Source organism: Brachyhypopomus gauderio, chromosome 15, assembly GCF_052324685.1.
Source record: "Brachyhypopomus gauderio isolate BG-103 chromosome 15, BGAUD_0.2, whole genome shotgun sequence".
NCBI classification, from domain to species: domain Eukaryota; kingdom Metazoa; phylum Chordata; class Actinopteri; order Gymnotiformes; family Hypopomidae; genus Brachyhypopomus; species Brachyhypopomus gauderio.
The window spans coordinates 2686503-2701115 of record NC_135225.1 but is presented as its reverse complement, the minus strand read 5'-3'; the positions used below and the strand labels follow the sequence as shown (position 1 = coordinate 2701115).

At 40.8% G+C, this 14613-nt stretch overlaps 1 protein-coding gene across 1 annotated transcript; it reads right to left on the bottom strand.

The window, feature by feature from the left end:
- Positions 1–6734: 6734 nt before the first annotated feature.
- Positions 6735–11963, bottom strand: emx1 (empty spiracles homeobox 1). Its single transcript, XM_076974738.1, has 3 exons — positions 11374–11963; positions 9397–9581; positions 6735–7944 (listed from the first exon to the last, which is right to left on the bottom strand). The coding sequence occupies exons 1-3, from the start codon at positions 11714–11716 to the stop codon at positions 7777–7779; spliced, it is 696 nt and encodes a 231-aa protein (XP_076830853.1). The 5' UTR covers positions 11717–11963; the 3' UTR covers positions 6735–7776.
- Positions 11964–14613: the final 2650 nt, after the last annotated feature.

The window sequence follows — 14613 nt, the reverse complement described above, 5'->3', positions numbered from 1 at the left end:
CATGAACGCAAACACGCACGCACATGGTGTATTGTTAATTGGTCAGGGTCTAAACCCCTCAGAGGTGAATAGCTATTTACTCAGCCAATTAAGTCAGCCCATAACACTGCAGCACTGAACACTGATAACTGACAACACAAGGCCTGCAAATTAAAAACGCTTCAGGCTTTCTCTCACTCAGAAACACACACACACACACATATGCATGCACACAAACACACACACACACACACACACACACACACACACGTGAATTTATAATATCAGAAACATTCATTCCACTGAGTAAATTACTGTCCAATTTTCATGTTGTTGTGGTTCATTTAGGGTATGCAGTCAAGTTGCGTTTAAGTAGCTTTTTTAGGTCACTAAACCACCCTACACTTAGCCCACACATCTTCTACTATTACTAAAATATAGAATACATCTATTTACATATGCATATTGTATGTATGTAGGGGGATTGTGTACAGAAGTACAGGAGTCCTAATATTAGTCTCATTTCAGTTGCTCCATTCCTTACAAATAGTAATTTATGTTGAATGAAAGCAGTCTGGATTATGACGGCAGGGCGGTCTGGATTATGACGGCAGTGCGGTCTGGATTATGCTCTGTCTCTAACTGCATTCTCTCCTGGCAACGTGGTTGTCACCTCCAAGCTGGCGGTCCTACGTGTGAGTACCGGGAGACGTTCCCACCCAACACCACACACACAAGCTCGCGTTAACAAGCAACGTGGAGACACCCCTGAGACTCCAAGCTCGGTCCAAAGTGGGACGATTGATCTTGAACAAGGAGGGCAATGATTTCTGCGCAGGCACCGTTTGAGACGGCCGTGACGCGTGTGGTCCTGCCCACGCCCCCCCCGTGGTCATGGCTCTTCTGGAGAGGTCAGCTTTTCCACTTCTGCTGAATAATGGCTGACGCTGCACCAGATGTCAGTTTGGTCTACTCTATAGCTTTAGATGAGTGGCCCTTTTCTGTATAGTCCTGACTTGTTAGAGGTACTTCATAAGTTTTCATCTCTCTCTCTCTCTCTCTCTCTCGCTCTCTCTCTCTCTCTCTCTCTCTCTCAATCAATCAATCAATCAATCAAAGTTTATTTGTATAGCGCTTTTCACAACACATGTTGTCACAAAGCGCTTTACAGGATTTAAAATGTTAAAAGGTTAATCTGACCTCTCTCTCTCTCTCTGTCAGAGAGAGAAAGATTTCTATCACAGCTGGGTGTTAGTATTTTTGTGGTTGTATGTCAAGTGTCTACCTGTAACTGTGTGTGATTAGCCTCTAATAGTCTAAAATAATCTTTACCTTGCATAGTGTGATTGCTGCAAGAGATTTTGATGGGCTTTGTTATTACTGACAGCCTCTGTCTCAACTGCTCCTCAGATTTCATACCTTAACTCACAGGTGTGTGCGTGTGTGTGTGTGTGTGGGAGTGTCTGCGGGAGTGTGTGCATGTTAGCAAATGGTGAATTGTGCACTACAGTGCAATGCTGCAATGCTGCCTGTCAGCTCACCCTCAATGGCTTTCAATGGAGCGAGAACAAGAGAGCAGGGGGGTCATTGTAATGGGGGGGCAGGGAGAACCACGAACACTTGATGGATTAGTGTGCTGAAGGAACATGTGTGTGTGTGTGTGTGTGTGTGTGTGTGTGTGTGTATGCTACGTGAACCTTTGGCATAGTTTTCTACCTGTGGGCCTCCTCCTTTCCGCCCTTCTTCAGGCTGGGAGGGATGTATCTGTCCTCTTCCTCCGTCTCTCTGCCCCGTCTTCCTCTCTTTTGGTCTTTCTCTGTTCAAATTAAGAGTGACTGATGGCCATGATGATGCCTTTTAAGCAGTTGATAGACATGATAAAGGATCTTTAAGGTACTTCTTACATTACAGCTCTCCTGTGCCCCTCCCCCTCTCTGTCTTCCCTCGTGCGCTCAGCCGGCTCCTGTCTTCCCCGTGCGTGCACACACAGGCAGGCTGCTTGTGTCTGTTAGCCAATTAAAGCTCATCACGCACACGTGTTGATGAAGTCGTCATTAGGCAGCCGTCGCCTTCATTAAAGCAGGACTACTCCGGAGGACTCCCGCTGCGCACGCTATCCCACAAGCCCCCACGCCACCCTGTGGCCGCCAGCGAGGGCTGGTGGAGGTGTCAGGCACGGGGTGATCTCACACAACAGAGAGGAAGTGTCAGAGAAAGAGGCTTCGGTCTTGATTGCAGGAATGCACAAGATGTTGGCAGTTTTCATTTTTGGTGGGTGTGTGTGGGTGGGTGTGTGTGTGTGTGTGTTTGTGTGTGTTAGACTCCCTTTGCTGCAGACACACCCTCGTCTCATGCTGCTGGTACACAGCCTGGTGTGTCTGTCTGCATTTAGTCTGGCCCTGCCACAGAACAGCCAGGTATGGTCAACATAACACACACTTCAGTACGTGCTAGAGGACCACACAGCACAGTGTAGCACACACAATCCTACACGGCCTACAAGACTCTGCAGTGTGTTGCATACAGAGCAACAAATCACAATAATAATTTACACTGCATCTCAAACAGAACACAAGACAACACAACATCTCAACACGCTGCCACAGAATTGCACGCAAAACAACTCCAACCTCTCTCTCTCTCTCTCTCTCTCTCTCTCTATCTCTCTTCCTCTCCTTTTATCTCTCCTGGAAAGGATTATGATTTAAAATGGTCTGTAATAAGCTGCTCGTCCATATGGTTACTGAACTGCAGACATATGTGCTGGCAGTTTCTTCCATTCTGCCGTCCCCTCCTCTTCCTCCTCTCCCTCCTCCTCTTCTCTCACGTTCTCGCGCCCTCTTTACACGTTTTGGAGGGTTCCAGACGACTCTGTTCCCAAATATCTACGGTTCCCGTACCCCCACCTTTTCACACCCCGTGCCACGTCTGTTTCAGATTCTGTGTCGCACGCTCGCGCACGCCGTGCCATCTGTTTCTGAGCAAAATATTGCGCGTTTTAGCTCCGCTTTGGACGTCTACCAGTGCTCATCGCTTTATTTTTGCATTTATTATTTTCTCGCCATCGATTTTGCGTGTGAAAACGCCTGTGCACAGTGCCGGAGACGCTTGTGGGAGAGTCGTGCCGCTCTCCGTTTGATTAAACATTTTAAACATCTTAATGAGTGGATGTTTATGGTTAATGAATGTAATTTTTATCTAAGAGATCAGCTCCTTAACATGAATATGTAAAAGAAATTATGTACTCACAATTATGTGAATATTATACTAGTCTAGGTAATTTTGAGATTGAGATGGACATTTTAATGGTGACCCTGGGCATGTGTACATATTACTGCTCATCTAAAATGAATTCAGATTAACTGATGAGTCACTCAGGAGTGTAAGCTTGTGTGTGTATTGACTGTTATTCAAGGTGCTTTACTGGCAAGACAATATGATGTATTTGTATTATCAAAGCTTAGATTTATCTCTGTCTCTCTCTTTTTCTCCCTCCGTCTCTTTGCTCTCTCTCTCTCTGGCAGATTCATGTGTCTCAACTTGAACCCAAGTTCTCTGCAGTGACCGAGTGCAAGGTCCTGACCTATAACAAGGGTCTCTGACCTCTCCTGCAGGGTCAGGAGGTCATCTCGGCCCAGCTCTGAAGCTGTGAGTTCACGCTACACTGATGGTCTGAAGCGTGGGACTGCAGGCCATCATGAGGGCTTTCCTCTCCAAGTTTGGTTCTAACCTGCTGCAAATGTGTGCGTGTGGATTTTATCATCACTCACACACTGCCACAGGCGTGTTCACATGCCAGTGCTAATCACTTCTTTGCATTCACTTGAATATGTGATTGGGTAGTTAAGGATTATTAACAGCAAAGCAACAGGAATTTAACTGTGCAACAGTAGATTGACATAATTTCCTCTGCAGCTCTGACACACCGGAGGTAAAGCTCTTCTTTCTTACAGTCCAAACACCCAATAAATACATTTATGAGAATGAATTATGAGAATTTTCTTTTTACAATTAAAAATATGAATGATAATTTTAATTAGATTAGCAAATACTTTCATGTTTCACTCGTTCGTTCAGGTGACAGGTGACAGGGCCCAGAGAGGCTCTTTGAGGCTTTAATCTGTAAAGTACATGGAGTCTCTTTGATTGCTGTTATTTTGATGGAGGAGGAATGTATTGAATTTATTTTGAAAAGGTGAACTTGTTTTTGAAAGTAATAAACCAATAAATAGCATATACAATTTGTTTAAATAAGTCATTACTGTCCAGTAAAGATGCATATGAGTTTTTATTTCCACAATAGGAGGATTTGGGGTTACTTTTTGAATGGTAATCATATTGAATAGAAAACTGGATTGTTGTTTATGGTCCTAGAAAATATAAGCCATCATAAAGAGGTTTGCTTTAAGTCTAATTTCAGAAAAATTGTTCAGTTGTAAAACCACTATGAACCTGCTATATTCCCCCTATTGAAAACGCACTATGTGGTTTACAGGAAGTGACATGGTGCTACTTGGGAAATCCTGGAACCTAAGTAATGTTCACTGACATCAGACCCCTATAGTTTGTGTATGCTTAACTCTATATTAGCCACAGGGTTTTCTTTTGTAGAAACAAAGCTTAACACAACCTTTAAAAAGGCAACCTGTTTCATATTCAGGCATCCTGTGTTTTATGACTGCATTTCTGTTTATTTCTCAAATAACGTCTGGTGCAAAAAGGACTTACATAAAGACCATAAGCTTTGCCAAAACCCTGCCTTCCCCAACACACACACACACACACACACACACACACACACAATAGAATGCTTTATCATAGCATTCCTGTATGCTTATGGCATGTAAACAAATTGAACCAGTAGCATTCATATAGAGAACCACTACATTTTGTACTTTTCGGCCCTGTTTTCATTAAATGATAGTATCTGTGACTACGCTTGGTCATGTTTCTGTTCTTTTGGCAGGACTCTAACATGTCATGTACACTCTTATCATTAGATCTATTCACACACCGGTAAGGGGGGGCTACTTTGTTTTTCTACCTGGTCGTCAAGGCAACGGGTCACGGTGGGCAATGGTTGGGGGGGGGGGGGGGGGGGGGGGGGGGGGGGGGGTTGACATGAAGCCGCATGCAGAATCATTAACCATATCTTAGAGATGCTCACACACACACACACACACACACACATACACACAAAGACACGCATGGTTACAATATACTTTAAAGATCAGCATTATACTCAAATCAACACCAAAATAGAGATATTGCTTAAAAAGCTACCTCCATGACTGGAACAACATTTTTGTTTTAATATTCATGTACATGTTGGAATATTCTTGTGCATTTACCCATGACGTATTTATGAAGGATTTTTTCCGAACAACTTATTTTTTGCGTGTTTTATTTAGTTTTGACTTGCATGATTTCAGAGGTACAGGGAAGCAGAAACAATATCTTTCAAGCATCCAAGCATTTAAACTTGCATTTGTAGAACCTTTAGATTCATCACCTGTGTGGACCTGACTGACTGCATGGGTATCTGGCAGGCTCGGGTGATTCTGTGTTATTATTGGTTAACAGGATCGCAGGGAGGTTCATGTCTTTCTAGATAAGCCACTGAATATGGACACATGCTATGTTAATTTATCAACATTTCAGAAGCTTGTGAAAATGAACTTTGTGATGCAGTGTGTAAGAGAAAGGCTGAAAGGCTCACTTGAGCTTTGATCAACAGAAAACACCTTCAGCTAATTACCATTCAGCCGACCTCTGGACTGCCAGTTAGGACCGGTGAAGTATTGAATTCTTTTGTCTGGTTATTTCAAATAATATATTACTTTTCTGTGCTGAAGCTCCTATATTTTTTGGTATATGGCAGATTTCTCTTTGTTTGTCTTCTGTCTGTTTTCTTTCTTTTCATGGTTGTGTAGAGGACTGGAGAGTGGATCTAGAGAATGAATGGTATGTCTGATGTACCTTAACAGTGGCCTTTTGAGGATGCACTCTGTGTGCACCTGTGCATGAGATAGGATGTCCTGTGGACTCAAAACAAACCCTGCAACCCCACACGCCCCCCTGCAACCCCACACGCCCCCTTCTCTCCCCACACACCTTTAGTCCTCGGTTGTTGTTCTCAGGTGTCATCACACTTGACTGTTCCTTTCCCACCTAAGCTCCCACATAAGCTCAGGGTCAAATGTTCAGGTGAAAGGTCACCTGCAGGTTCATTTAGAGGTTTGTTTAGATTCTTTGTGGGGTTTTTTTTTGGAGGGGGGAGGGTCTGTTTGGGAATTTTCTATTGCATTACCTATAACATCACTGGACAGTGTTGATACCAATCTGATGCCAAACAACTAAATATAAATATAGACGACATAATTGTGCATAATTGTAAATGTGCAGTAATTAGTGAATTGGGCCTTTAAGCTAAAAGCTTAAAGTCAGGCAAATAACACAGGACAGCCAGTGATCATATATATGCCGGTATATATCTTAGTGTTACTTACCTCTCACAATTCCTCAGAAGCTGCCCAGTGTAGGTTACTCCAATAAAGTGGTTCAGCAGTAATGCAGTTTCAGTGTGCACACATGTGTACGTGTGTGTTGTACTCATATTCAGATGTGTTCACGGATGAAAATCTTTGTGCAGTTTCTAAATATTATACCCAGGACTTGTTTCTAAAATGTTTATTCAGTATGTTCTTTTGACAAAAAAAAAAAAACAAAACAGAAATCATTTTAGTACTGTACATTATACGGGCATTAATGTGTTCGTTGGCAAACATTCAGTGTAATTTGTGAATCAGAGCGCTACCTGTAACCTGCATTCAGCAGCCTGTCCTACCGTTACTGAATGGTGGCAGAAGACTCAAACCTCACACACACACACACACACACACACACACACACACACACACACACACACACACACACACACACACACACACACACACACACACACACACACACACACACACTCTCTCTCTCTCTCTCTCTCATTCCTGCACTCAGTACAGGAGGTTCATGTCCAAACTGGCCTGTAAAATGATTCCTTGCATCACAAATTCATGTTGTCATTGTTACCAGCTGTTACATGAAAAAAATTAAACCTTAATCAAAATGCACAGAAAAAAAACCGGTTGGCAGCAACATTTATCTGATGGGAATCATTAAAATCACCCTGAGAAACACAGACGCATCCCCCCCCCCCCCTTTCATTTTTTTATGCTTTTCAAATCTGAAAGTTTAAAATCTTATTTAACCATCGCAAAGTTATAGTTTAAGTGTTACATAAATAATTAGTGTCTTTTACATTTTTCATAAGAAAGAAAAGACGGCAGTTCACATGAAAAGGTTGAATATGTTGCCATTAATGTGGATGTAATGTGGTTGTGATTTAGTTCTTAAACATTCTGACCTTTGAATATTCAGAAGTCACTGGATAATTGCCCATGCTAAGCAGGGTGGTACAATAACCCCCCCCCCCCATGAGGCTCAGCTACTGCTTGTATTGTGGAGAAACTGAGCAAAACGGTTCATCCAAGCAGAGGTGCAATCTCTGCAGAGTGTGGAAAGTTGGTCCCGTTGACCAAGTTTCGGCAATAACACTCCCTCTCATCCTCTCTCTCTCTCTCTCTCTCACACACACACACACACACACACACACACACACACACACACACAGTGTCCAGCAGCAAGATTTACACTCATACATGATCATAGCTTAGAACAAAAATAAATAGGGCCCTCGATGGCCTTGTCTAGTGTGAGTTTAGACTTTGTTCAAGTGCGTGTCTAGACGTCGGAGGTGACGTCCACGTCCTCAGACCCCGTCTGCTTGGTGGCGATCCTCCAGCGGCTGATGTGATGGTTTCCTTTCTTCTTCTGGCTGCTCTCCGGACCCTCCTCCTCCAACTTCTGACGCTTGTACTTGGTCCTGCGGTTCTGAAACCACACCTTCACCTGTGAAGCACAGGTACGAGTCAGGTCAGTACACAACATTGTCATTTATGTACTTATACTGGAACTGTCCCAGCATAGTCCTGTGTCCTTAATCAATGATAAAATGTGGCATTACCTTATAAATTCAATAATAAACACTTGCATGTTAAAAAAATAATTATGCTTATCTAATGATTGGTTAATTATTGTGGAGAGTGTTGACAATTAATTTCTTTTAACCTATTGTTAGCTGGCATATTAATGTCATATTTAAAATTAAGAGTTACAGTATTTTTTGTAAAACAATCCAGACATTCTGATAATACAAACTATAGGCCTGCTTTTGCAAATTAGTGACTATTTTAGTTTTTCGCAATTTCAGAATTTTGTGAATTATCTATTAACCAAACGCAGGCCATTCCTTACAGATAATTATTTTATTAAAATGTCATATTTCTTAAATTCAGTGAGTACGATAATTACATGTAGCACGTGTGAGGTCCTTTCTTTGGACGTGAAAATAATCTGTTTGCACTTTAGTAGAATCGAATAAAACGTGTCTGTCCCCATTAGATTCTGCTTAAACCAGAACAACAATCGGTCTGGATTTACTCCAAAACTGCGAGCAGTGGAACTAAATTGCCTAATGTTGAAAACCGAAAAAAATGAATCAGGCTGCCATTAGAGTCGCCCGCATTGACAAACCAATTTCAGAGTCGACGCGGTCCATTAATAATTACTTATGTTCGTCTATTTCGCAGTTAATAAAATAAAAAAGAAAAATGTTCGCATGAAGATTATTTTCTGGGAATCGGAGTGAGAGATTTACTATCGTATTTTGCTAAAAGTGCATAATTACAAAAGTAGCCTGTGATACGCTATCAAACCGTATACACCTAGCACTACTTTACCTAAAGTCCCGGCTAAAGAAACCGATATAATTTGATTTGTGGCGATGTCTTCTATATCCAGGAAAAAAGATACAGTGACTGAATTTAATTTTCCAGACCAGAGTGGTGATGATTATTAGGATATAGCTGTAGATGTTGTATATGGCCAAGGGAGAACATGTAAAATGTCTTAAAATTTGTATAGCCTATATAGACACACACAGGCCTATAGCATATATATATATATATATATATATATATATATATATATATATATATATATATATATATATATATATATATATATATATATATATATTAGACCTTGAAACTAGCAACAATAGTATAGTATATATATATATATATATATATATATATATTATATATATGCTTGTGTGTCTTGTTAAATTTCCCTCACTACTGTTGCTAGTTTAAAGGTCTAATACACCGATCACAACTATTACAACTATGTACAATTATGTCGACTACATCTATATATATTTGTTTGGCATCAGACAGGCATCATCACTGTCCGGTGAGGTTATAGGAGATAAGGTGTGTGTGTGTGTGTGTGTGTGTGTACCTGCGTCTCGGACAAACTGAGGCTGCTCGCGAGCTGTTTTCGTTCCGCTCCCACGACGTAGTGGTTCTTCTCGAAGGCGCGCTCGAGACGCAGCAGCTGCGACGGGGAGAACGCCGTGCGGATCCGTTTGGGCTTCCGTGCGAAAGGGCCGTGCAACAATAAAGAGTCGTGCGACACTTCATTTCCTTAAAAAGACGAAAGAAAATAAGTTAAAAGCTGAATAAGAAAAAACAAGCCTGAAACTTAAAAGCCAGAACTTTAAAATAGGCTATATTAAATAGTAATTATGTTGACAAGTTCAGGTTTACTAAATATGTAGCTTCGTTAATAGATATGAACAGGCTACATATTTAGGCCGGCTTTGATATAGATGGTTTATATTTCTCTTCTGTGTAGCTTGTTATTGTTAAGGAGAGTTAAATCGGTCAAACTTAGTCAAGTGGCAAACCAGTAATATATATCGTTTCAATCCATTTTTCAGTTGATTTCATTTTTCAGTCACTTTACATGAATGAGTACAAGACTTAACATGCCAATGTCATTCATCAGTACTACACAATATTTACCTTGTAGTATTTGTAGTTGTTAAAAGTATTATTTTGGATGCAGATGACGAACAAAATATTTGATATTTTAGTGACTGGCAAAATACATAAGACTTATAATGTAAGGTATTATCATTTTGTAAATATATATATATATATATATAGCCTAATTTATAGTTATAGGATGACGGTGTGGATGAAAGAAGACAAGAGATTAGAACCTTTGCATAAACGTCTGTGTCAAACCGGCGAACAGCTTTATCTTAAAATTAAATGAGATGTTGCTGCTTTGTGCTGCATATCCAACATGCACTTTACATGCGTCCGAGCTGAACATCAAATATCAGAAAAATAACACGTAATTCTCAGTTGTGCATACACCGATATCAATTCTCCAACATAATGTGAAAATCAGACTATTGTGCTGCTATAACAGCAGGTATTGTTCCCGGCATATGAGTATCAGTCTCCTAATTACACTGGAGACCGAGTCAGGTATTATATGCAAAATTAGAAAAATGACAAACAGAACGCAACACGCGCATATAAAATCACGCTCCTACCTGATTGTTTTTTATGAAGTAATAAGAAGATACCATACAAAAATGAACACAGTGGTGACAATGATGATAGTAACTGTATTATATTTGCAAGCAGTTTCAATAATACAGTAATGCTGTTTATCGGTAATGAAACGTAGTGAACCTCACGTGCACCGAGGGCCTTGACTTGTTGCGCTGTCTCTAAGTCCTAATCTAAGTCCTAATCTAAGACCCACGCCATGTCGTTCCCTTCATCTATACATCCAGGTTGTGTTTTTACCCTTTCTGACATGTATCTTCATTTCTAGGTGCAAAATGTATATGTAATGTTTATATTCCCCCTTCTCTCTTTCTCTCTCTCCCCCGTGTGTGTGTGTGTGTGTGTGTGTGTGTGTGTGTGTGTGTGTGTGTGTGTGTGTGTGTGTGTGTGAGTATGAGTGTGTGTGTGTGTGTGTGTGTGTGTGTATGTGTATAGCGAAGCGCCCTAGGAAACAGATCTAGATATAGCTCTAAATTCTATTTTTGTATGTTGGTCTAATCGGACAATTCCATTACAGCGTGTGAATATAAAACAGGCTCCTGCTCCCGGTGTCGTGTGTGTACATCGCCAGCGGCTGGAGTCCAGCAGGGACTGGGAGAATATTTCAGATAAGTTCACACAACCCTTATCCAAGCCTAATGTCCTTCTGTCTTTCTCTCTGCTCAACATCAACTTAAGCCTTCGTAGATATACCATATTAATGATGTATATTGTCAATAGACAATAATATACAAATATGTTAAACCGTCAAAAACATGATCATATATATTAATAAAAAGAATTGTTTTCTAAATGGCCATGGACTAATCAATATAATTAATCGGACTGAAAATGTTTTAAGCCAAGATACCTTGAAACCGATGTCCAAAAAATCGATTCCGTAAGACCCACGGGTAGAAGTTGAGAGGTTCACGGTGTTGTGTGCCGAAGAAGTGCGGGTGCTGGAAGTGTGTGGTTCCGAGCTGGTGGGGGTGCACGCTGAGGGGCGCGTGGTTGACCGTCTCCGGGAAGACCAGCTCCGGGTTGGTGTAGAGGGCGCGGCCCGCCGGGCTCTGATAACCGTTAAGAAAAGTGTCTGCGGGGGCTGTGTAGCTTAGGGCTGTGGGGCGGATTGGCTCTTCCGCGGTTAACGGGCTTTCCTTCGCCACTAAAGATTCAATAGTAAAACAGCGCTTCCCTGCTGCTGAGAACATCGCTCCTCACGGTCCCACCAAAGTCCAGCAGAAAAAGGCACGTTTTTATTCCTCCTCGGGACCTTGTGACCTGTGTCTGCACGCCCTCTCTCAGGCACACATTGTTATGGAGAGAAAATATAGGACGAGATGTAGCTCAGCTTCGGTATCACAAAGAGCAACTCAACGTACGATCCATGGATCCAAGAGGTTTGGTGAATGACGAGAGGATAAATGAAGCTAGACACTCCAGCTCCACGGGTTTGGATTCGAGCGACGCGGCGCTGTAACACGTTTGACTTTCACCGATTGGACAAAAAGCACCTGGAGCACAAATCTGGTGGGCGGACCTAGCGTTCATTTGGACCAGATAATGAACTCCATTAGTTTGATCATTCACTTGCTGCCTCCCAACAGCTCAGTTCGTCCACAGTGGATCGTCAAAACCTCGTTTCCTCTCCACTTTTTTAACAGATCGCATAAAACGAACAAATGGATTCTCCCCCTTACTCCAATTGTCTGATCACAACTGTCGTGCTATTAGGCCTTCTTGTGTATATTATTTTATTTAGATAATAATAATAATAATAATAACAATAATAATAATAATAATAATAATAATAATAATAATAATAATAATAATAATAATTAAAAGAAGAAGAAGAACACAATCTTATTTAATATTTAACATCTAATATAGACAAACGGTAGCTATAAATTGTACAGTCTGCTTAATTAAACAAAAATGTAGAGACACATACGGTCACGACCGAAAAAAATCTCAAACGTGCGCGTAAAATAATAAGAAACTTTGTTGTTTATTGCTTAGAGTCCTTAAGTCGTTGTTATGTCTTTGAAATAATTGTGAATAAGGCTATAACAGGGTCATTTGATGTTAACGTGTAACCTGTAGACTGTAGCGCTATTATTGCAAAAGGTAAATTATATTGTGTTATACAGCGCGAAAAAAAACGGCAGGAGACTTTATCTGAGAAATGTAAACAAATATCTTCAAGTCTTTAAGGCGTATTTAAGGCGCTGTGTTCCGAAGCTTTGTATGGCTAGATATTCATAGATATTCATCTATTAGAGAAAGGTCACCTATCACTTGTTCTGCCCGCTTGGATCTTTGAGGAACTTTGTTAAGAAAACCGCATATATGACATGTTTGACACTGCTCTTGTCTGCTTTAGCCGTCTCTAGTTCGTTGTTAAGCCTAACTGGATTCTTCCCCTTTTAATGAAAAGCTTTGTCTCGTCTCATACAGTAACGTATTAACCAGGAGTAACAGTGCAGTTTCCAGAGCTGGACCTCGATAAGGATCTCATGGCAGGCCAGAGCACACCTGTCTCACACCGCGCACTTCAGACCGGTGGGCTGTTAAAGCTCTGGGCTGTTGGCCGGAGTTTTGAGGTTATGCATGCTTACATATCTGAGAGGGTAAATCATTGAATATGCGCGGTCTCGGTGGTTTAAGCTATAATCCTGAACCGCACACGTTAGTCAATTAAGTATAGAGTTCACGAACCTTTGCTCTACTATTAATTTCCAGGCCCTTTCGCTTTTCCTAAGGGGTCACTCAAAGCGCGTTTCATCTTGTGCGTTTAAAGGTAATAATTAGCCCGTTCATAGGCTCGTTAACTCCAGTGCGCATTAGAAAATCATTACAGCTGGGCATTAGTCGGGAGAACAACATGTTGAGCGCCTATTTAGAAAGCAAAGAGACCGTAAACGTGCACACTCAGCGATTGCGATGGATCTCATTATACTGCCCAACAAATGACGTTTATGCCTTATAATTAAGCGATAATTAGCCTTGTTGTTTTAAACAGACTAAAAGTGCCATTGCTTGTAGTAATAATAGTGGCATCAAGTGGTGTAGTCATCTACCCTAATGTTGGTTAAAATATGGTAGGCTACTAGTCAGTTGGGCTTTTTGGCGTAGAATAAAGTTCATTTTGTTGGTTTAACTTCCGAGACTGAATACTTGTGGTTGCATCTATGTAAATTATAAAATTTTACAGTTAGAATTTTTACATTTAATATATGAGGAAAAGCGCTTTTGCAGAGATTTCTAATAGTTGTAGTATTACTATTAATAATAAAAAAACATAAACAATACTACTACTAATTATTATTATTTATTTTAGTATTGTTATTATCATTAGTAGTAGTAGTAGTAGTAGTATAGTAGTCGTAATAATAGTAGTAGTAGTCGAATTAAAAAAATACTAATATTATTTTTTCTAATAATAATTAGTTTTTCGATTCTACATATTACCTTGATTTATCAACAAAACAGATGGTTGAGTGTTGGTAGAAGTTCTCAGCTAAAAAATTTGTTCTTCCTAGACATGTTTGTCTACAGAAAGGTATAAGCTTGTGAAATGTTCAGTTACTTTACTCACACAAAAATTACTCACACAAAAATTACAATTAAATGAGTGAAACACCATTGAGACTCTTTTGAGCACTGCATGACCATGGAAAAACGTGTAATGGAAAACTGTGGCAGAAAGGGAGGGAGAGAGAGAGAGAAGAGAGAGAAGAGAAGCAAAAACATCACCTGCATTACAGCACACAGATGATATCTGTGCGTTTGGAGTGCAGATCCCCCCCATGTACTCTGAACATACAGGTATGTGCCACTCACACAGACATACGTCAGCACACCCCATACACCACGGCACCAAATTACTGTCTTCTTTTAAAATGGGCAAAGGAAGAGAAGGTGGAGGGAGAGAACAAATCTCACCCAAGGATTCTGTCTGCCACTTTCTTTCCCGTTTCGTAATTAAGAGCTCATGGAATCTGTAATGAATTCTAATGGAGCAACTAGCCATCTGCACAAACACAGAATTAAAAACTACCATGCTGAGCTGGAGAGAGATGGACGGAGAAGGAGGGATAGAGAGAAC

What these genes read in the sequence shown, in the direction of transcription:
- emx1 (XM_076974738.1), bottom strand. Translation starts at nt 11,716, where the DNA reads ATGTTCTCAGCAGCAGGGAAGCGCTGTTTTACTATTGAATCTTTAGTG. An exon ending in TTTTGGACATCGGTTTCAAG is followed by an intron (nt 9,582 to 11,373) that starts GTATCTTGGCTT and finishes CGTCTTTTTAAG; the next exon opens with GAAATGAAGTGTCGCACGAC. An exon ending in TCAGTTTGTCCGAGACGCAG is followed by an intron (nt 7,945 to 9,396) that starts GTACACACACAC and finishes TGTGCTTCACAG; the next exon opens with GTGAAGGTGTGGTTTCAGAA.